The sequence below is a fragment of the Pseudophryne corroboree genome, chromosome 12 (genome assembly GCF_028390025.1).
Source record: "Pseudophryne corroboree isolate aPseCor3 chromosome 12, aPseCor3.hap2, whole genome shotgun sequence".
Lineage (NCBI taxonomy): Eukaryota > Metazoa > Chordata > Amphibia > Anura > Myobatrachidae > Pseudophryne > Pseudophryne corroboree.
Window position 1 is genome coordinate 27832871 of NC_086455.1, and position 23837 is coordinate 27856707.

General features: G+C 42.1%; 1 protein-coding gene across 8 annotated transcripts in view; it reads left to right on the forward strand.

The window, feature by feature from the left end:
- KCNH5 (potassium voltage-gated channel subfamily H member 5) overlaps positions 1-23837 on the forward strand; it is a 544426-nt gene that overhangs the window by 169610 nt on the left and 350979 nt on the right. For 6 of the 8 annotated variants that reach the window (XM_063947262.1, XM_063947258.1, XM_063947259.1 and 3 more), the window contains exons 5-7: positions 10692-10727; positions 16676-16791; positions 21143-21535. In XM_063947262.1, the coding sequence (XP_063803332.1) occupies positions 10692-10727; positions 16676-16791; positions 21143-21535 (545 nt within the window). The remainder of the gene's footprint in view (positions 1-10691; positions 10728-16675; positions 16792-21142; positions 21536-23837) is intronic. The other 2 variants (XM_063947260.1, XM_063947261.1) reach the window with 1 other exon arrangement.

Sequence of the window (23837 nt, forward strand, 5' to 3'; positions counted from 1 at the left end):
TTTCCCGGTGTTTAACGCATGCGCAGTAGGGAAAATCTCTGGGAAAATGGCCGCCGTGCCATTTTCCCAGAGATCCGCATATGCCCTCTAGACTCTGGGACAGCGCTAGCATCCCCTAGGGACCCTAGTGCCCAGAGCAACAGCGCTGCCAGCTAGAAAGGAGGGGGCCCAGACGCAGCCTGCACACGGACCTCCTCATGTCAGCAGTTCAAAGAAGCAAGAAGATATAAAAGCTGGAAGATCATCGACAGGCAGCCTGTTCTTTCTACATTTTGGCAGCTTCTTCCAGACTTCAAGATTAAAAAGGAAAGGCAAAATCATGGAACCCTACACTGACTGTTGTCAGAGTCAATCCATGTACACTAGTAAAGGACAGTATTGTGCAATATGCAGACGCATGGACACATTCCATCAAAAATGAATAGGTCTTGGAGATAATATCAAGTACTGTAGATATAAGAGATCAGCACATAGCAAGATTTAACATTATCCAAAGGGACTCCATAAGACTTCGACTTGGAAGCTTTGCCAGGCAGTTTACAAAACTTAGACAAATCCACAGCAAATGCTCTAATTCCTTTAGATCAGAAGGGCAAAAACTTTGTGTTACAGATTTTCCATTGTTTCGAGAGAAAACAAAAACCACAAGCAATGTCTGGTGCCTTTTGCACTATTCTGGACCAGAGGAGACTCATAAAACTGTCTGAAATCAACAAACTCTATCCTCATGGCCTTCAACAAAGGAGTCTCCTCCCATCCATAGATATGCAATATGCTGACTTTATTTTCCAGTGGTGGTTTACATAGTTAATTTCATAAAAGTTCTAGATCTTGGAACATTTCTTCCAATATTCCTGTCTGTTTTATTGCCTGGTAACATCTCCAAGAATCTTTACTAAAGTAGTGGTGACCTTCGTCAAGGAATTCAGGAAACTGGGGGTCCAGATATGGCCATGTTTGGACAACATTCTTGAAGGTATGAACATTTTTATGTCCTTTTACAGGAGCATGGCTGGTTTGTGAAAGTGACAGTCACCTTAGTCCCTCAAATATTCTTTCTCAGTTTTGAAATAATATTGTACAAAACAGAGTATCTCAGTCAAGAGAAAAGTGTCTAAAAAAATACCCTACTTGGCACATTAGCTACTGATCAGTCAACAAACTATAAGAAAGTGCTTCAACTGTTGGCAATGTTTTCCTCCACAATAGTGTTAAGCAAGATGTCACACGTGCAGTGTCCAGCTAGATTTACGAACCTGGTACAGTAACAAGAAGGCTCTCACCTGGGGCGATATTTACAAAGCGGCAGGTTGGAGCTGAAAATGTAACGTTTCACTCTCAGTATAAAGCCATGGGTTGGGGATACGTGGCCGGCGCACGGGATCTCGGCAGTCAGCATACTGACGCCAGGATCCCGGCAGTAGAATGCTGGCCGGGGGGGGGGGGGAGCGCAGCAAAGCCCTTCCAGGCTCACTGCACTCGCCACAGGTTTTATTCCCACTCTATGGATGGACACCCACAAGTGGGAATAGCCCTTGTTAGCTGGTATTGTGGCTGGCGGCATTGTCTGTCTTCGGGATCCCGGCATCGGTATGCTGACCGACAAGATCCTGTGCGCCGCTCACGTAACCGCATCCCAAAGCCAGGCATGCTTTTCAGCTTCAACCTGCCGAGAAGTGGTGGCTTCATATATGAAGCCCCTGGTGGCAGAACCTAGGATAAAGGCAATGTCACTCTAAAGGGCCCTACACATTGAGCGATCCGCCGCCGAGCAGCCCGACGGCGGATATGGCCAACCCGGCGGCTGGGGGGCAGTGACGGGGGGGGGGGAGTGAAGTTTCTTCACTCCCCCCGTCACCCGGCTCCATAGAAGTGCAGGCAAATATGGACGAGATCGTCCATATTGGCCTGCATGCACAGGCGACGGGGCACCAGCGATGAACGAGCGCGGGGCCGCACTTCGTTCATCGCTGGTGCCTACACACTCAAAGATATGAACGGTATCTTGTTCATTAATGAACGAGATCGTTCATATCTTTGAATATTATCGCCCAGTGTGTAGGGCCTATTACAGTAGGTCTGGAAGAGCTAGTACTGGTGACTGATTCCAGTGCTCCTCTTCTCACAAAGTAAGCACAAGAAAAATGTCACGGGAAAGAAAAAATATTTCATGTAAATGTATTGAAAAGGGGTGTAGTATGGAAAGCAGTTCAGCGCTCTCATCATAGTTACTGGGAAAGCATCACGTGGTGAAACAGACAATTGGGAGGTATGGAGTAAATACACTTGTATCCATCCCACTTGAGTATGTTTTTCAGGTATGCCCTCCTATTTTATTTTGGCCCATTGACCTGGAACTTGAGGGAGACTTCCAGATTTGAGGGAAGGGTCTCCGGGCTCCAGGGAAAGTGGGCAATTTTCCTGCATCCCGCAGGCTGACCTGTGAAATGAACGGGATATGGGTCACGAATTGACCTCGGCATCGCATAGCTGGGATCCCTGCTAAATATCACAGGGGTTGAGACCTCCTCCATCCCACTCACATGCCTCCTCCCGGACATACACTTGCTGAAGTCAGCAAGCATGTCCTTTACAATCATTTTCCATTAGTCAGGGTTAAATGTATTAATAGTTTAAATGTATTAATAACCCGCTTCACTTCACATGTCCCTCGACTGTCGCTGACCAATAGATCTGTTGTTTCATTGAACACTTCACAGCTATCTATATTATGCATAATGACCTATATAGCATCGTTTGGTGCTCCTGTGTAAATGTCATCTTCTGTAAGCCATTTATTAGTTCAGCTTGGAGAGATATACAAAATACTGTATTTTGCTGAGTTTATAGGCAATGAATTAGCAGCGTTGTGCTGAGTGTGCAGTGTGCCTCTGTCTAATAGATCAGTCTATGGATGATGTGATGAGGCACATGGCAAGGATCCATGGAAGAAATAATGGCGAGGCGGCTGGTGTGTTTGTTCCCTTTCTGCTCGTTATTTTTGCTTGACATCCTCTGTGTTTGACTGGTTTGTGCTAATGGGTTTAGATTATGATGATATTGCATAATGGAATATCAGGCGGCTTCTCCACCAACAGCGAAAGGAAATATCTGTGCAAATACCCAGTAACGGAGAACTGTTTATAGAACGCAACCTGAAAAGTTGTCTGCTGAGAGGAGGAAAGCGTGTCTTCAGGGAATGGCAAAAAGTTTTAGTTAATCGTAAGAGAATTTATTCTGTGCATATGGGTCCTTATACAGAGTTGGAAGCAAACCAAAGAAGTTAGCAATTGGGCAAAACCATGTTGCATTGCAGGTGGGGTGGGGCAAATGTAACATGTGCAGAGAGAGTTAGATTTGGGTGGGGTGTGTTCAAACTGAAATCTAAATTGCAGTGTTAAAATAAAGCAGCCAGGGTTTACCCTGCACAGAAACACTATAACCCATACCTCCCAACTGTCCCGATTTTCGCGGGACAGTCCCGTTTTTTGGGGACTGTCCCGCTGTCCCACCCGCGGGCCGCAGTGTCCCGCGGTTGGGGGGGCAGTTGGGAGGCTCTGTCACCCGCTGCCCTGCTTAGCAGAGCAGCGGTGAATAGACGCTGTGCGCATGCGCACAGCGTCTATTCATTGGAGACAGAGGGAGAGGGGGCATGCCAGCAGCTCACAGTGACGAAAACGGGGGCGTGACTCGCGATTGCGGGTCCTCCCATGAAGCCACTCCCCTTTTCGTAAACCACACCCCTTGTCATAGGCCACACCCCTTTTCGTAGGCCACGCCCAATGTAATGTATAAATGATGTTTGTGAAGGCGTTCCAGCAGTTTGATTCTCTAATAGGAAATTTGAGAAAATGAATCTGTCATTGAGAAAACAACAAATTGGTCAATTAAAAGTTTAAAACCCAAACATTGTAATTTATAACTTGTTGAGATGTTGCAGGAAAATTTCACTTTCCGAAAGGCATCACTAAACATAGACACTGCCCCATACTCCCTCTGGTGATAAGGGGTCCCAGGCGTGGCACCACAATGCATTAGGGTAGATGGGGGGAGGGGGGATCGGTAAGTGCAATCGCTTTCCCCTGCACATCATGCAGCGAGAGAGAGGAGACTGCTATGATACAGGAAAAGAGTTACAGATATACCCACATCTATCCTTTAACCACTTAACTGCCAATTTCCCCCCCAAAAAATGCTCAGAAATTGTCATTTTTCTTATGAGTAAATTAGGTGTAGAACGTGTATTTAACCTTAGCCAAAATGATTTTAGTTAAAAAAAAAAAAAAAAAAATATATATATATACTTTTTTTAAACATTTGTTAAAAGAAATAGTTTTCTTTTGAAACATCAGAAACTTTGTGGCCATCACAACTTTCATTTTAGCAGCCTGGACAGCCTCCAGGAACACAGGGAGGGTTTGGGGGGAGGGGTTTACTTTACATTTCTCCTGCGGCTGCTAGTGTCTGCAGCTGCCGGGTGGGGGGGTCAGGGCCGTCTTTTCGTATGGGCTCAATGGACTCTTGCCCAAGGGCCTCAGGAGTATAAGGGCCCTAGGCTGGTAGCTGAGGGTCCCCTCTTTCCAGGGGTACCAGATTTTTGATAATCGGCCCAGGGGAACCGGAGATATCTGACTTGAAAGCAGTGGTCCCAATCCAAGCCTGTTAATTGCTCTTTCTAGCCAGATATTTCGGGTTCTGTCTGACTTAGAGTTTTTCTGAGGGTATACTCCTTTTGGGTGGACACTGGCAGCTTGTCTCTACTATGCCCAGAACCAGAGATATCAGCCTTCAAGCAGCTCCACACGCCTAATACGCAGTTTTAGATTTTCATTGGTGAATTGCTCTGGCTCCTGAACTCTGATCCACAAGTCCCCAGAAACTCTTGAAAGGTGGGACTCTCTAGTTTTTTTTATCCCAAAGCTAAGAAATATATTTTCAGGAACTTGAGATATCTGCCGTCAAGCAAGCTGATCTCCCACCAGAAAATGATAAATATTAAGCCCACTCCACTATCCACCCCTCCTATGCATATTAAACACCCCCTACCACACTGGAAGTCATGTACCAGGGCTTCTTCATTCAGCCCAATGCCCTCTTCTACAGATTAGCCCCATCTGTGCAGTAAAGGAGTAATTAGCAGAAATTACTGCTCCAGGTCCTATATGCTGAGCGGAAGATAGAACACCCCCTACCGCCGGTGGGACATCAGACCTGCCACTGATGGCACCCCCACCCCTACCGTTGAAGGATGGGTAGGGGGCCCAGTGCATTGCTGTGCCCAGGGGCCTACACTGCTGTTAAGATGGCCCTGGGGGGGGGTCCTGCCTTGCTGACCGGTCAGCATTTATCGGCAACACAGCAAACACTCGGGGAGGGTGTGGGAAGACAGAGGGATCTTCCGGTCCCTCTGAGAGTTGCAGTAGAGGGAAGTTTCTCTTCCCTGCAGCCACACACACTGCTTATCTGACTGGTCACATCCTGTGTGCAGAGCCGGCGCTACCCGCTCAGCATCTGGGGGCGCCGGGCTGAAGAGGCTGTCCTCCCTCTCTGCTGTTTCTGCTGGCTGCCGCTGCGTCTGTCAAACTGTATGACAGACGCAGGCAGCGGGAAGCGCAGCTCCAGTGCAGGTCCCCCCGGCTCCCTCCCTCCCTCTCTCCTCCCCCTCGTCCCGCTACACTTTGGCAGTGGTGCCGGCAGCACTGTCCCGCTGATCTGTGTGCGGTAAGTACCGCACTCTCCCTCTCTCCTCCTCATGTGGACATAAATGTAAGGGGCATTAAGTGTTGCACTACTACTGTGGGCGATCTGTGTGGCACTACTACTGTGGGCATTCTGTGTATAAGGGACACTACTATGGCATTGTGTATAAGGGGCACTACTGTGTGTCGTAATGTGAATTAGGTACACTACTATTTGGTGCAGTATGAATCAGGGGCACTATGTGTGGTATAATATGAATAAGATTGTGAATACTGGGGGTGATTCCGAGTTGTTCGTTCGTTATTTTTTCTTCGCTATGGAGCGATTAGTCGCAAACTGCGCATGCGCAGTGTTCGCAGTGCGCCTGCGCCAAGTAAATTAGCACAAAAGTTTGGTATTTTACTCACGGCGTAACGAAGATTTTTCATCGTTCTGGTGATCGGAGTGTGATTGACAGGAAGTGGGTGTTTCTGGGCAGAAACTGGCCGTTTTATGGGTGTGTGCGAAAAAATGCTGGCTTTTCTGGGAAAAACGCGGGAGTGTCTGAAGAAACGGGGGAGAGGCTGGGCGAACGCTGGGTGTGTTTGTGTCGTCAAACCAGGAACGAAACTGACTGAACTGATCGCAGTGTAGGAGTTAGTCTGGAGCTACTCAGAAACTGCTAAGAAATTTCTATTTGCAATTCTGCTAATCTTTCATTCGCAATTCTGCTATGCTAAGATACACTCCCAGAGGGCGGCGGCTTAGCGTGTGCATTGCTGCTAAAAGCAGCTAGCGAGCGAACAACTCGGAATGAGGGCCACTGTTTGGTGTCATTTTAATTGGGGGTACTATTGTGTGGCCACGCCCATTCCATGTGAGACCACACCCCTTTGGAGCACACTGTCCCTTAATCACGTATAGGAGGAAGGGCGCAAATTTATTGTTTGCAGGGGTGTGCCAAACACCCTAATACCTGCCCTGCCTGTGCGACCAGGTCCGATAAAATCTTTGCCATTCCTGTTTTAAACACTGGGACTTATGTTGTACTCTATAGTGCAGACGTGTACAACATGTAGTGTAAAACTACAGATCCCAGCATGCCATGCTACTTTTATCATGTCCTAATAGCAAAACTTGTGCACGGCATGCTGGGATGTGTAGTTCCACAATAGCGGAAGGGCCACATTTTGAATAACCTTGCTGTAGTATGTGTCCATGTTATGTACACAACCGTTGTTGTTTGGGTATTAGGCATAGTAGGCAATGCCTTTGTTGCTCTGCCCCCTTATCCCATAATGCTTGTGTAATAACCCTATGTACATTAATATAATTGGGATTGCCCTGTGAAGACTGTAATATAGCCTGTATCTATGAATACTGACAAACACTAATCCGCATGTAATACATTTTTCCTTTCTGTCGTCCCACACCCTGTAATACTTCATCCGGATCTCATCTCTCCCCTCACCGAACCTGGTGCACCAAGAAGGGCTGTTTGGCGCGACTACAGCAATGATGTGTGAGGACACCTCTGTAATAGTCTAAGGGGCCCATTTATCAAAAGGTATTTGCGGCTATGTCCCCGAAAACACACATTTTCGGGGGCTAACTGCAAATGCTAGGTATCCCCCAAATGTATGAAGGAGAGATCGCAGCAGGTATCCCTCCATTTCCGACTGCTGCCTGCCCTCCATTGTGTCCTGCAGCCAGCCCAATGAACAAATATCATTACCGATATTGACCCCCGCAGCTTCCGCAATCTCCTGATTGCGGTAGCCTATGGGCTACATATCGTGGGATGTAGTTCCGGCGGGATCCGGTCTGAAGATCGACACTGTCTAGGTCGACAATGTTTAGGTCGACCACTATAGGTTGACAGTCACTAGGTCGACGGGGTTGGAAGGTCGACAGGGTTTCTAGGTCGACATGTTCTAGGTCGACAGGTCAAAAGGTGGACATGAGTTTTTTACATTTTTTTCTTTTTTCGAACTTTTTCATACTTAACGATCCACATGGACTACGATTGGAACGGTAATCTGCCATGCGAGGGGACACGGTGCACTAATTGGGGTTCCCGGTCACTCTACGAAGAAAACGACACAAACCCCCCCAAAAAAACTTGTGTCGACCTTTTGACCTGTCGACCTAGCACATGTCGACCTTCAAACCCTGTCGACCTTCAAACCCTGTCGACCTAGTGACTGTAGACCTAAATCTTGTTGACTTAGACCAGGGGTTCTCAAACTCGGTCCTCAGGACCCCACACAGTGCATGTTTTGCAGGTAACCCAGCAGGTGCACAGGTGTATTAATTACTCACTGACACATTTTAAAAGGTCCACAGGTGGAGCTAATTATTTTACTTGCGATTCTGTGAGGAGACCTGCAAAACATGCACTGTGTGGGGTCCTGAGGACCGAGTTTGAGAACCTCTGACTTAGACAGTATCGATCTAATGATCCACACCTGTTCCGGCAGGGTTCCACCTCCACCGGAAACAGCCCGGAAACGGCTGTCCCTATGACTGCACATGGGCAGAGGCCGGGACACCCCGCTCGGCACATCGCAGGGTTGGGCTCCTTTCGAAGCCCTTGTCCCTTCATGTGCAAGGTGATACATGCCGCCGATAGGATCGCATATTGCAATGCCATCCTGGCCGGTAAGATGCTGCAGAGATCGCATGCAATATGCGATCCTTGATAAATGGACCCCTTATTCTTTTAGTTTTACTTTGTACTACTTTTTTTTGTGCACCATATATTCAAGACTGTATCTGCATTTTAATTGGCATTTAAGCGTTATATATAACTTCATAAAGGGCAGTAGGTAAAGTATATTCCACAAATGGTTTTGTATATTACATTTTATAGGTACTTTAGCTGAATAAAAGTTAAAACTTACTAATTACTTTGGTGAAATGTAGATGTATTTTGTCCTCTATCGGCGCACATTCCTCTCACATCTTTTTGCAGTAAAATAATTAGTTAGAACTTATCCCTCTGAGGGTTCCATTTACATATGAACGTTAGCTGCTGGAGCGTTCGCTGCTAAGTGCTGAACTCCAATATGTGGAGAACTCTTCATGGAGAATACAGTATTAGATGTATTAGGAGTTAAGTACGTGGGTAACTATGAATGAGCAAGTACAGTTCTCATAGGGATCAGTGGGGCAGATGTATTAACCTGGAGAAGGCATAAGGAAGTGATAAACCAGTGATATGTGCAAGGTGATAAAGGCACCAGCCAATCAGCTCCAATATGTAAATTAACAGTTAGGATCTGATTGGCTGCTGCCTTTATTACCTTGCACATATCACTGGTTTATCATTTCCTTGTGCCTTCTCCAGGTTAATACATCTGCCCCAGTGATCCTTTAGACCACAGGTTCTCAACTCTGTCCTCAGGACCCCACACAGTGCATGTTTTGTAGGTCTCCTCAGAGAATCACAAGTGAAATAATTAGCTCCACCTGTGGACCTTTTAAAATGTGTCAGTGAGTAATTAATGCACCTGTGCACCTGCTGGGTGACCTGCAAAACATGCACTGTGTGGGGTCCTGAGGACCGAGTTTGAGAACCTGTGCTTTAGACAATTGCATTTTACAAGATTTCAGGAGCACTATGGGCTGATAATGCCCCAGCAGCCAGCTTTACCAAATACAGGCACTGTAAAGACATGTTAAATCCTATTTTAATTACATTAAATGCTAAAAGATTATTTATGTTAGTTCACTTGAATTAACGGTTCAAGTTCAGAAGCATAACTAAGCTGCTTCAGAACATCATTAAACTTGTTCAGAACATTAAAACATGTACCCATGCATGCTCACGTCGCTCGCCACTTTTCGTCAAGGACGCTTGCACCTCTCGCCACAGGTTACTATTCCTGAAAGATGTCCACGTGGCTCGTAGTAGTAGAAGCCCAGGGGGGGGGGGGGTCTCATATTCCGGACTTGAGCTTTTTCAAAGGAAAGCCTTCACAAACCCATCAGTTAGTATTATTCTGCTCACAATTCAAGAATCTTGAGGCACTGCTTAATATTGACACTGCTCCTAGCTTAAATTAACCGCTTAGATGCCTAAAATCTGAGGGGCTCATTTAGAGTTGCACGCGAAGCAGCTGCATTTCCACACTGTGCATACTGCTGAGCAGGGCTGGACTGGGGCTACCAATGGCTCCAATGTTCAATTAAAGTATCACAAGTCACCTTGCCTTACGCCACATCTTCGAGCAGCTCTCCCAGTATGTGGCTGCATGATGTGATGTAACATCACGCTCACTTTAGAAATAGCTGGCCGAGCAGGGTGCTGGGCGGCAGAACAACTCAGTAAGACCTCCAGATTCCCGAAGCAACCCATCAGGCCATAGGACCATGTGGTATTTTCCAGAACTGCCAGATGGCCAGTCCGGTTGCTCTCTTACATGGGTAGTACGGCCACATAGATCTAGCTGACTCTGAATACAAGGGGAAATCTGCAGCTACTTTCAAGCAAGCAATGCAACCACAGATGCAGATTCAAGTGAGACCGCTACATTACAAGGATACAGGAGGAAATCCACAGCTATTCTCAAGCATGCAATGTGGCCTTTGACTTTTGCGTGTGACTCTGAATCAGCCCCCAAATCCCCCTGACATTAGCATAGTTAAGCAGAGCAATTTTGAGGCTAACGTACGTTTCATTTAGGGAGATGTTTCCCCTGGATCAGAGTTTGTTTTCCAGTCCATCATTTTGTCTTGAACTATAAAATGTAAACGTTTTCTACTGAAATGTTTCCACATGTGTTATTTAGTGTTGTTCTTTCACCTGGTATTGTACAAATAACAAAATAATAGATTTTTAGCTACATTATATTCTGTATCGTCACCATTGTTAATGTACGTTTTTCTCCATTGGGAACATTCGTGGCAGTAGGGTATGTCAGTCATTTTTATGTTCATTTGACCGTTCTCTTCTTGCAAAAGAAAAAAACAAAAAAGGAAAAACAAAATGGGACTTCTTTTTCACACAGCTAACCTTGGACCAGCTCCGCTAAAAAACACACAAAGTAAGTCTCAGTAGCTTCTGTGGTATTTTGACTGTCTGTAATAGTATTTTTTTATTTATTTTTTGAGTAGATTGAGGTTGTTTCTCCTGAGTAGCAGTAGAGCAGAGTTTCCCCAAACATCGCCATTACAGTCCAGGTTTAAAGTATATCCATGCTTAAGTCCAGATTGTTAAATCAAATTGACTAAGGTACTAAATAAGTCACCTGTGCTTAACCAAGGATATCCTTAAAACCTGGACTGTAATGGCGGAGTTTGGTAGTATCTGCAGTAGGATGACTCTTTCCTGCCAAGAAATATTTCATATTGGTATTTTTAAAACCAGTTTATAATCATTTGAAGAAATAAACTGGATTCCAAGCTAATGTCTTTAATCCAAAATGTTGCAAGTGTCGCTGTCAGAATAATACACCATTGTGAGATTATACATATGTGGCTGTTAATCATTTGTCATTGGCATATTGAGTTGTACCTTTATTCCTGCAAAGTAATGCTGTCTTTCTTTTGTGAGACTTTTATCTGGACTGGCCATAGAAATATATAATGGGGGGAATTCAAATGTTTGAAAAGTCGGTTGGGTGTCTGTTTTTTCCTGTCTATTAGATAGGAAAAAACAGACACCCAACTGACTTTTCAAACAATTAAATCTCCCCAAAGAGTCCAGATGCACAATTCCACATCCTCCATGCTTACTCATATTTTATAACTTTTGAAGGCTGAATTGGTCAAACCTTGCTGTAGGTCATAAGTGATGGTATACCCTATGTGAGTAGTTGCGCTCCTTGTATTTTCATACCTCTCTGTTGAGTCAACACCACGTACACCATCTTAAATTTTTACATTTTTAATCAGTTATTATCTGCACTAGAAGCGATGTAAGTTGTTTATCCAGGACAGTAGTTGTATGTTTTTTTAGTCCATTAATAAATACAAATGTACTATTTATGTACATTTTTACTTGGTCACTTTTTTTTTGGTCATTCCTACTTTTATAATTTAGCTCGTTGTGAGAGTAAAAGGTTGATCACTATATTGGTTGAAGCTGAGACAATTAATCAGGATAGTCGCGTCTCAGTACTGTGTCACAGACACATTTTATTTGGTCAAAACCAAGATTTTTGCTATACCCTCCTCCGGTGCCAGAGATATTCATCTTTTTTTTCCCCTGCTACTCGATGGGGTTGGATAGCAATCCTTCTTCTCTCCATCGTCAGCCAGACATCCCCATTCCCTAAAAAAACGTACAGATGCCTAATCAATTAGAAGGTTGTAATGGAGTGCTTGTGTAAAAAAGGAAAAACAGTCTACATCAGTTGTTCCCAATCGTGGTCCTCAAAGACCCCCAACAGTTCATGTTTTCCAGGTCTCCTCACAGAATCACAAGTGCAAAAATCAGCTCCACCTGTGGATCTTTTAAAATGTGTCAGTGAGTAATGAATACACCTGTGCTCCTGCTAGGTGACATGGAAAACATGATCTGTTGGGGGTCCTTGAGGCCCGAGCTTGGGACCCACTGGGCTACATTGTAGGTGGAAACATTGGCACTTTCTAAAGTGTCTTGAATATTAATAATCCATACAACCACTTTCCCATGCCAGTACTTTGCATCAACTTTTTAACTGGCTAGGAATCTGTATTTATTTTTGTCTATTTGGTTACTGTACCAGCATCATCAGCAGTTCTAAAATGCTTCCTTAAAATAGATTTTGACCTCTGCTATCTACTGTTGGTTTCACTGGTTGCATTTGCTTATACTAGCCAGGCTCTTGGTTCACTCTTAGTAGAGCACGGCGGTGCAAGGAAAAGTTGGCAGCATTGGAAAGACAGTGTTCCTTAATGTAGACAAATATTTTGCCCTAGTTCTTCGTTGTTGTTGTTGTTGTTGTTGTTACATCATCATCAATAGGAACGTTCATATTATAACTCAAAACTCATTGTGATTACCCCATGAACTGTGTACAATCCGCTACCAAACCGGTTACAATATATGCAATCTCTAATTCCCCTCCCCCCTCCCGACATCTACCTCTGTGCGATAACCTCTTTTTAATGACTTAAGCACTTTAGTGTGTTTCATTTCCTCATTTACATTGTCCATTTGCACGCTTCTCTATTACATTATAGCTCATTATGATTTGTTTAGAGAACAAAAATAATAGGCAAATGTGCCTTATTACGTTAAAAGCTATTTTAAAGCAGAAATATATTTGCAAATACATTAAAAAAAAAAAAAGCATTCTATCTAATTGGACTTTAAAGTTTAATAATAACAAAAATAAGAAAAAAACAAGCCATATTTAATACATACATACTGTATGTGTACTATGCTTTAAAATTGTTTTATTATAGTGCCTTTTTGTTGTTAAAACACAGAATTGAAATAAAATGCCAACTGTTTGAAAAGCAAACACTGATTTGCTTGTGTTGCAAATCCAAATTATACCATGCAAATGGGAAACCGTTTTCTGTTGCTACAGAAATGTGTTATAATATTTTTGTTCCACTGTTGTACGTTAATCTCGGAAATTCCACATTTTATTTATTTTTAATGCAGGATCTTTAGCAAGACAAGCTGTGTTATTGGCAAAATTCTGTATTATTGAGTCACAGCTCTGTAACAAAGAGCAGAAATGAATACTCGTTTCTTAAAAAATGGATTATTTTATGCTACTTAAGTTTAATAAATAGATATTAAAATGTACCTGATTCTGGTCTTCCTATTCTTTGACCCAAAATACAAGCACATTTTTAACCTTTGCAAAACATAAGCCTGTGTAAGCTTGAATCCCAGGCAGATGTTTTAGTTATAAATCCTGCCCAGTATTTTGTAACACAGGTCATTCAAGGCATTTTATTCCAATACTGTATCTGTATAATGTTCGCTGTTACTTCTACAATTACTTAATTATATTTTTAGGATATTTGTACAAATAAACTCACTGTATTTTTACTTAGAATGTTACCATTTCTAGTGTATCCGCTTATGGTAACACATTTTAATTCTAGGTCAGGACAAACCTTGTGTCCTGTCACTCAGCTCTGCGGTAAGATTCAAAGGGCAAACAGATTTTAAATACAGGTTTTTCTTTATTTGTAAAAAAAAATTTTTTTATCATGATAAAATATTTGGTGGAAACAGTTACTTGTGCTGTATTCCCCTTTGGCAAAACAAGAAACCCATTTGTAAGTTTATTAAGCGGCACCCCAGGGAACCTATTAGAGATATTCATAGCAGATTTTGGATGTTACTGACCTAATTTTATTATCATGCATGGTTTGAGACCATAACAACCAAAAAAAAAAAAATCGTCACAACATGCGTTTTTAAATCAGAACAATTTGTATTTCAGGTCTGCTGGCCCTTTATTAGCCTACTGCTTTCAAGGAGCAAAATACCTCTAATAACACCTCACAATTAGAGATAAGTAGATTGATTTTTATAATGCACATCAGATTTTTGTATTTGCTACTTAAAACTTTGTTCGTAGGTTTTACAAATTATTGGGAGAATAACATTTTTCTTAGTTAATAATTGAAGCCAAAATTCACAACAAGACAAATATTTACGTATCACGGGGGTAATTCCAAGTTGATCGCCGCAGGAAATTTTTTAGCAGTTGGGCAAAACCATGTGCCCTGCAGGGGAGGCAGATATAACATGTGCAGAGAGAGATAGATTTGGATGGGTTATTTTGTTTCTGTGCAGGGTAAATACTGGCTGCTTTATTTTTACACTGCAATTTAGATTGCAGATTGAACACACCACACCCAAATCTAACTCTCTCTGCACATGTTATATCTGCCTCCCCTGCAGTGCACATGGTTTTGCCCAATTGCTAACAAAAATCCTGCTGCGATCAACTTGGAATTACCCCCCACATGTACTAACCTCTTATCATCGTAGACTGTGCTGACACAAATGCTTCAAGACTTCTGCCAGATCGGCGTTCATGGGATCAGAAATCTCACTTCCATATAACATATGTCAAAAAGAGACGAAGATATAAAAATGTACATTTAATATACAGACAATGAAAAACATACAATAATCACACCCATAAAAAAAAAAAAAAAGCTGATATCAATAACATTCAAAATGTAAAAAAGGGAAAATGGATTAATAACAAGCCAGAGACTCATGGATATCCTTGTATAAGTGGTATTAGCGGTCCCGGCTGTTAATTAGATTCCAGAGTGTTTTTTGCTTTTAATAATGCCAGTGCAGCCTCTTAGCTCAGAAGCACTTAGTTTAAAAAGTAACAGTCTGAAGATTTTTTGAAACAATTAGCACCACTGGAGATTCCGAGAAAGAAACTGTGTATCAAATATTGGCCCCATGTTGCAGTGGCCCAAGAAATATTTTATCAGTATATGAGCAGAGTTAGTTGCTCCCCGGACCCGAGCGTCCTCGGGTTAGTAATACTCACAGGGGAGTCTCTTGCCACTGAATGCGGGTATCGTAGCCGCTTGGTTCTCGGTGGATGAACGGGTAGCGTGGCATAGCCGCTTTGTTCTTAGTGGATGTGGATGAGCGGCAAAGTATACACAGCTGTGAGGGACTTGTGTCAGAGTCCTCTCGGTATATTCAATAGCGGCGGTTCGTTGTATTATCGCTCCATGGTGCAATGAGGATTACATCCGGCTGGGGAGGAGTCCTAACGCGTTTCGTCACGACCACGCGTGACTTTCTCAAAGGACTTCTGCCAGCCACTATGGAGATATAAGCTCCATAATTGGCCTAAGTCCGTTTGGAACTGTCCTATGACAGAAACAGTATATGCAAAGTACAACTATGAGGTCACCTTATATAAAAAGGATTAAACTATTAGTCACTGTACACAGTGGTGGGAATGCACGTAAAGAGACCCAAATGAGTCTTTTTCACGCTCGCGGCCATTACTTTAGTTGGGTTTAGGTGCTTTGCGCGCCTAAACCCGATTTGTAATGGGCGCGATCAGCATTTGAATATCGCCCCTGGATCACCTGTCACTTAAGATGGAAGATCGGTGGTGGTCCTCAGTACAAAGACTGGTACAATAGTGGGCCTGCCAATGTACTATACTAGAGTAATGGGGGACCAAAGTTTCAAAAACATCAACGTTATCTTAATGTCTACACTTTTATTTTTTGAAGTACCTGTTACATCTCCATTTATTCACTTATTTGTAATTATGAGGTGTCATTAAAAGATAGATATGAAACTGATACCTGTACAGTCCTACTTATAATATCCATGTAGGATTGTATAATATGATTTATTAATAACTTTATCAAAATCACAAGTGCTATAACATACAAGAGCCAACCAAATATGAGCTTTTGGCAGTCTAGTATAGGCTATACTAATGAAAGAAAACGACTACTGTAGTTGGTGTGAGCTACAAATGTATTTGTGATACGTGTAACATGCTATTAAATTATATATTATGCTGCTTACTGCTTGATATTATTAGTGGTTTCTAAACCGTATTCCCTCTAAGCTTTGGATCTGGAAATGAAAGAGTTAAAATTTAACCTCTTAAATAACATATATGTTTTGCAGGGGTTTCGATGAACTGCCTACTCTCGGTACACTTAATATGGCTGCGTTCTGATTCGGCATAACTTGAACGCTTTTTCATTTTCAGATTGGTCAGCCTAGTTACTTTTTTAAAGATAAAAATAAAACTAAGGGGGACATGTATTAAGCAGTGATAAAAGTGGAAAACTGAGCCAGTGGAGAAGTTGCCCATGGCAACCAATCAGCTGCTCTGTATACTTTTATAGTATGCAAATTATAAATGTTACGTCAATGCAGATTGGTTGCCATGGGCAACTTCTCCACTAGCTCGCTTGTCCACTTTTATCACTGCTTAGTGCATGTCCCCCTTAGTCAGGAGCTATTTACAAATGTCAGATTCATTGAAATAAATGATTACTACTATTATTATTATTTTGTTTCTCTGTAAAGGATGGACAAAGTTTGCCCGGTTAACTCGCGCTTTGACAAACAGCCGAAGTGTCTTGCAGCAGCTGACTCCTATGAACAAAGCAGAGGTGGTCCACAAACATTCCAGATTAGCGGAAGTAAGAGACTGTGAATTTTATGCATTATTTGACAGTAATTTAGGACAAAATGGATACACTCGAAGTGTGTGAAAATTCTGATGTTTCTCTATAGCCTAAATAGTGGAAATTAGGGGGAAAAAAACTCACTGTCCATTTTATATAACTGTCTATGTATCCCATCAAGCAATAAACGTACATGAAAGGGCAAGTACACTCCAAAATTATTAGACCTAATTAAATTATTTTTATGGGTACAATTTACTATAACGATGCCTCATATTTGAAATATGACTTTTGCCTGAAATCAACTGCTTAAAATGCGTGAGTACACTCTTACTGTTATTTCTGAGTAGAAGATTGTTAAAGATTGACACTTTTTTTTTCTTCCAAAGATTACATTTTTATTACAGTTTCAAGCAAGATAAAATTTGAAGGGGGAGAAAGAAGAGGGGGGGGGGGGGGATACATGTATACATAAAGTTCCACAAAGAGAATATACATCCAGACACAGTGATTGACACCTTTTAAAAAACATCTGTTACCATGGAAACAAAGTTTATGCACATGTATGTCACATTTGTGGGAGAAAAGAAGTACAGTACATCACCTTGGGTGTTTGCTCAGTGTTGGCTGACTTGCTGTTCATCCAACCTGGTAAGAAGAACATTGTGAAGAAAGATATGTTATCATAAAGTTAATTTATCTACTTAGTTAATTCTCTATAATCGGAAATTTGGTTACGTGGACTATTTTCCTTTATCCGTCCTTCTGTTGGTAAAACTTTTTTGTGCAAAATTCTAAATTTGGGCTTTGAAGGCCATTGCCAGGCCAGGCACTTAATGATGCACTTTACAAAGTTCACTAGTTAATTACATATTAATTAGAGAAACTCAAGCATTCAAGTAGGTCAGTGGCCCTCGCTGACAGTAGCAGACTAGCTCCACTGTAAAGAAAGCAGTTTACTTTGCTTATGTACAATAAAGACACAATTGGCATTTACGTTTTTCTTTCAGGGACCGTTCTATATATGTTACAATTCCATGGAAATCTACAAAGTCAGTCTAACAAATCCTGACCCTCTTCCGTAAAAACCTTTGCTTGGAAAAGTGTTAAAAGATGAATGGCTTTGAGTTTAAACCTCATTTTAGGACCTGGATACTAGTTATAAAGTACAGTACATTCACTTATACATGCATCTGTGGGCTTGCTAGAAAACGGTCTGAGGCCCGGCGATATAGGGGGGTCAAAGGGGACACACATACCCCGTGATTCCTAGACTTTCCTGTAAGTGATCACATGGAAAGACACTGCCTTCAGATTCACTTACAGTACTCACCTCTTGCAGAACATGTGAGTGGCCACCTGGAGATCTTTTGGATCCCTGGGGCAAATGTATTACGCCTGGAGAAGTGATAAAGCAGTGATAAGTGAAAGGTGATGCACCAGCCAATCAGCTCTTAACTGCTAATTTACATATTGGAGCTGATTGGCTGGTGCATTATCACCTTCTTGCACTTATCACTGCTTTATCACTTCTCCAGGCTTAATACAACTGCCCACCAATACTAAAAGGACATGTCCAGGTTGTGAATACCATTGCCCTCTTCACTTGCTGAGATCCCTGTCTCCTCTCACAGCCCGGTACCCCTAACAGGCCCGGGTACATTGTGCCCCCTTCCCAATACCCTATCTTTGTGCCCTATAAATGTGAAACCTTTCAAATACTTTTAACAATACATTATTTTTTAAACTTGTATTTGGATATGTGTAATATTGTAGGTTCAGCGGTCTTTTAAAAGGTTGCCCACCTTAGTAAAATTACAGTACAAATAATTATTTTTTAAAAAAATACATAAAAAATGTAACAATGTAATTTTGTTTCTTTTTCTTTTCACTGTTCTAAGAAGTTGCTAATCAAGCGAGCTTCAAACATTTTCCCGCATGAGTACAAAGGTTCTTTATTGCACTCGTGCCTAATTAAAATAAAACAGTAATGTATGATTGCATATCTAAAATTAGCTCCTTAGTGAAGTGTAAATGCTCTAACTTACAGGACTGAAGAAAGACACCTATGTTTTCTTTGTATTTATGTAATTATTTTCAGGTTATTTCATGAGTATGATTTCTGTCCGTGGTTTTGCAACAGCTTACTGCACCAGTAAAGGCAGCATCAGATAATACAGCGCTGCCTAAAAAACTCAACACGTCTGTTAGAAAGATATGACATTTTTTACTTAGCACATCTGTAATTAATCCCCCCTGGGGTAAGGTTACTCTCCTGTCCTGCCTTCCACAGAGTGTGTAATAGGACGTGGACTGTCCTGTACTGCATGATTCATGTACTGATGAGATCGTTAGATTGCCCAAATTAATAATTCAGTGAGTGTTGTTAGCCTTTGGAACCTAATCAAAATTTAAGATAAAAGTAGCTCCTTTTTTTTTGCTGAAGGCAGAGGTATCTGTTATAACAATATGGACATGTTGACAACAGCACCTTGTATGTGTAACTATGCAACCGAAGAACCCAAATCCATATATTTGCTGATTTTATGTCTCCGGATAAACATTTCCTAAAATAGAACGTTGTTTGATGCTATTACTGCAGTGCAGCCTGTCCTCCGGCAGTTTCTTCTGTAGAGCAGAGAAGCCTGTAGGTGTTTTAGATGTGCGGTGGAGTTGGTGGAGCTCAAGTCATTATATCTGACCATATAACGAGTGGTGATGTTCCAGGTGACGGTAGTCTTACGTCCTCTGCACATGCAGGCCTCTCACTGATCTTCCCTGCATGTTTGCAGTCTTCTGTTTTCACATGGTCAAATACCCTTATGTTTTACAGTAGCGTTGCATGATATCCCTTGATACAGCATAAACGTATAGGGTTTGTTTCAAACTCAGTGGCTGTGGACAAGCGTAGAAGCCAGATTTATTGCCTTATGCTAATGCAGAATCGGTTAGTGCGTCTGCAAGCGTAAACCCGTGCTGTTGATTGATTTTATGCTAGCCGCTGCAACAGATTGGACGGGTGCTGCTTTATGTCCATGAGATTTTGTAGAAATAGTCTTACTTTCCCTGTACACACAAAATAGAATCACACAGAGATTTTATTACCACACCTATGGTACCCCCCTCCCCCCCCCTATGGCACCCCCACAAGACAGGGCAGTTCCGAGCACTTGCATTGTTGCCGCCCTGAAATGACCAATTTCACGGAAAGAAAAATAGGTCGGACATGTGCAAAAGTGCGTGAATTCACATCTGCACACGCAAAGTAGGAAAAACCCATCATTTGCGTCCTTGCCCAGAGATCTGTCCGACTCAGAATTAGACCCATAATGTATGTGGATAGGTTGTATATTCCATTTATTTATTTATTTATTTATTTTATTGATTTTTTCTACCATTATTCTTGTAGAACTCTTTGGTCTTATTTTAGACCTACATCAAAGACCGTACACATCAAACAGCCCTGTCTGAACAATGTTCGTGTTTTTCATCACACTGAATAATCCATATGAACAGGGCTCTGCAATCCGCGTTAGAGAAACTGCTACGCTGGCATGTGATCGATCTGCTAATAATGTAGAATTGTGCCAGGATTGTGTGTTCTGCTCCGGAGAAACTTCCCGAATAATGCAGAAGAGATGATCAGTGACCCACACGTCTGGGATCTTTATACATTTCTGTTGGGTCAGTATGGGATAAAGAATTTTGAGGAGGAGAACGCTGTTCAATGTAAGCTAGGTGGAACCTATGCTGGAAAATCAAATAGGCGTGTATTTATGGAAGTGGTGCAGCTAACTACGCAAAAAAAGACGCTGTGCGTCGGAAGGGCAAACACAGACCTAAATCTTTGTCAGCTTGAATCATCCACACAGTGGGGCAGATGTATTAACCTGGAGAAGGCATAAGGAAGTGATAAACCAGTGATAAGTACGAGGTGATGCATGCACCAGCCAATCAGCTCCAATATGCAAATTGACAGGCACTGACTGGCTGGGGCGTTTATCACCTTGCACTTATCACTGGTTTATGCCGTCTCCAGGTTAATACATCTGCCCCAGTGTTTGTTTTTTTGGTCACCAGTCACACCAGTACCGAAACCCACAGATCTATTCACAAGAAGATCTTGTGCCAGCTGAGGTTTGAGAGAAATACATAAAAAATCTGCAAACTTACAAATATTTAGGGTTGAAAATATAAATGTTGTGATGGGAGGTAAAGTGGACGGTCTCCAGGGAAAGGGCTTTGTGTTCACCTGTTGGTCCCAAAACACAGGTGAAACAGATTTGCTGGCAATTCATAGTTCAAGTTCAGGAGATGGGATCCCCTGGGTTTGTGTAACTAAACAAGTTCTTATTTCTTTCTGTAGGTTCTGCAGTTGGGATCAGACATCCTCCCTCAGTACAAACAAGAAGCACCAAAAACGCCGCCGCATATCATATTACACTACTGTGCGTTCAAGACCACCTGGGACTGGGTGATTCTGATTCTGACGTTCTACACAGCAATCATGGTTCCGTACAATGTCTCCTTCAAGACGAAGCAGAACAACATTGCCTGGCTGGTGTTGGACAGTGTGGTGGATGTGATTTTCCTCGTAGACATAGTTTTAAACTTTCATACGACTTTTGTTGGGCCAGGAGGAGAGGTCATTTCAGATCCCAAACTTATAAGAATGAACTACTTGAAGACGTGGTTTGTCATAGACCTGCTGTCTTGTCTACCATACGATATCATTAATGCCTTCGAAAATGTGGATGAGGTAAGGTCCTAAAGACTTTGTATGTGTAAACTAGTGTGTGCATATGTGAAAATATATTATATATATATATATATATATATATATATATATGTATATATATATATATAGCAGTACTTCTCAGGGATCAGCACACAGCCACCATGGCTCGAGGTAGGCCAGAAGCCACCGCATCTGGGGCCCAAGCTTCCTCTTGTCATGCTGTTTTACATTTGACCATGAACCCTCAGGGGTGGTCCAATAGCTTTGGTGAAGACTCATGTTTTGGTTGGCTGGAATTTACAGGGTCATCAAATGATGAACTATTGAAATACGTCATCTGAGATGGAGAATAGAGGCAGATTCTATAAACAGGAATTAAAGCAATTTGGGGTATACCAGATACCCTCATAATATTGAAAATATTTGTCGGGGTCTGCTTCTGCAATACAGGCCGCATCCTATTTTCCCCTTGATAAATATACCCTGAAGTCTGGTAAGCATCGTGAGGACCTCAAGCCCCATAAGTCCACTCCATCTTATTTTGGTAAGTGTATTACAAAACATACTAATACACGGTAAATGCATATTGGCATATAATATCCAATTTGTTTTTCCACCTCCAGTAATCTAAAATGATGCTTTGTACTATAGTTTGTTAATGATGTTATTTAGTGCTGATGTGTGGGTAGTGGCATCTCGACTAATAAAGTTGTTCAGATTTGGTCAGCAATTCTAGAGTCCCTGCTAGAGATAAATGCTAATTGAAGCAAATGCAATAAAAACTCTCTGGAGTGAAATGATGATATATTCACAAAGCAAACAGTTGCCATCTGTAGGCTCAGGATATCTTGTACACTAATCTTCGGAGCTGCCATTTAATGACCTAGTTCAGTGTCACACTGGCTACTGAAACTGGTCATCTTGGTTGTTTGAAAAGCCTGCTAGTCTTATGGTAGTGATGAAAGATCAACGCAGCTTCAGAGCCAGTGGCGCACCCAGGGGGGGGGGGGGGGGGGGGGTTCCGAGCACCCAGAAACCCTGCTCCACCAAAAATAAATTAATAATAATACAGTTTTTTTTGTTTTTTTTTGCTGCATGAGTATTAATAATAGATGTCTAGCGTCCTCTGCAGCCTGCTGTCTTCCTGGTGGCACTTGTAAGTGCTTAATAAAAGTTTACTTTATTTTAATTATAGTACATACAGTATATATCCGTGTGCATACATATATATATACACATGTATATACATACATATAAACACACACATATGATATATATACATGTGTATATATACGTGTACTGTATGTGTATATATACATGTTTAATATGCTATGTATATGTGTGTGTGTGTAATATATATATATATATATATATATATATATATAGGGGTATATATATGTGTCTATATATATATATATATATATATATATACACACACACACACACACACACACACACACACACACACACACACACACACACATATATACACACACAGACATACTAGTTTTACGGACCCAGCATACCAGCATATACTGTGTCACCTCAGTCCCCACCCCCGTGATTGGCTCCACCCAGTACTGGAACCCCCCCCCCCCCCCTTCATGCAAATCATGCGTTTGCCACTGAGCGCATTGGTACTAGTACAGTACTAGTAACGCAGCTTCAGAGCGTTAGTACAGTGATATTAATACTATTGAATTAATATCTCAGACATTGACTTTAGAATTGCTTTTATTGTGCTTTACAGGTTTTCCAAGCTGCTGTTTTTTGTTTTTTAACAACTTTATTTAAGTTTACAAAAATAAACTAAGTGGACAAAATAAAGTGTATCCAACTGTTCTGTTTTAAGTAGTTTAAGTGCAGTGTCGGACTGGTGTATGAAGTGCCCACCGGGGGAATGCAGTGCTAGGGGCCATATATAGGGGTGTGGCCAGCCTACAAAGTGGGTGTGGTCAGCCTCCTATAGGCTTGAAATGCACAATAGTCTTGTGCAGTGTAATGCAACATATCTCCCATGTATAATACAAGTGCACAGTCTGGAACCTGATCCCTAAAGGAAGGAGTGGGCCCTCAGTCAGTGGGTCCCACCGGTGGTTTCCCCTGTACCCCTGTGGGCCAGTCCGACCCTGGTTAAGTGTATCCTACACAATCTGGATGCAGCCATTTTGTGGGCATAACCTGTTGGTACTAAGAATGTAGCCACTTTGAACAAGTAACATCACAAAGTGTCACATGCCTTAGTGATATTACTAGTTCCTAGTATTTTTGTTAGGCTGTATGTGTAAGTACAGTATGGTTGCCTTCAAATGTGCAGACAGTG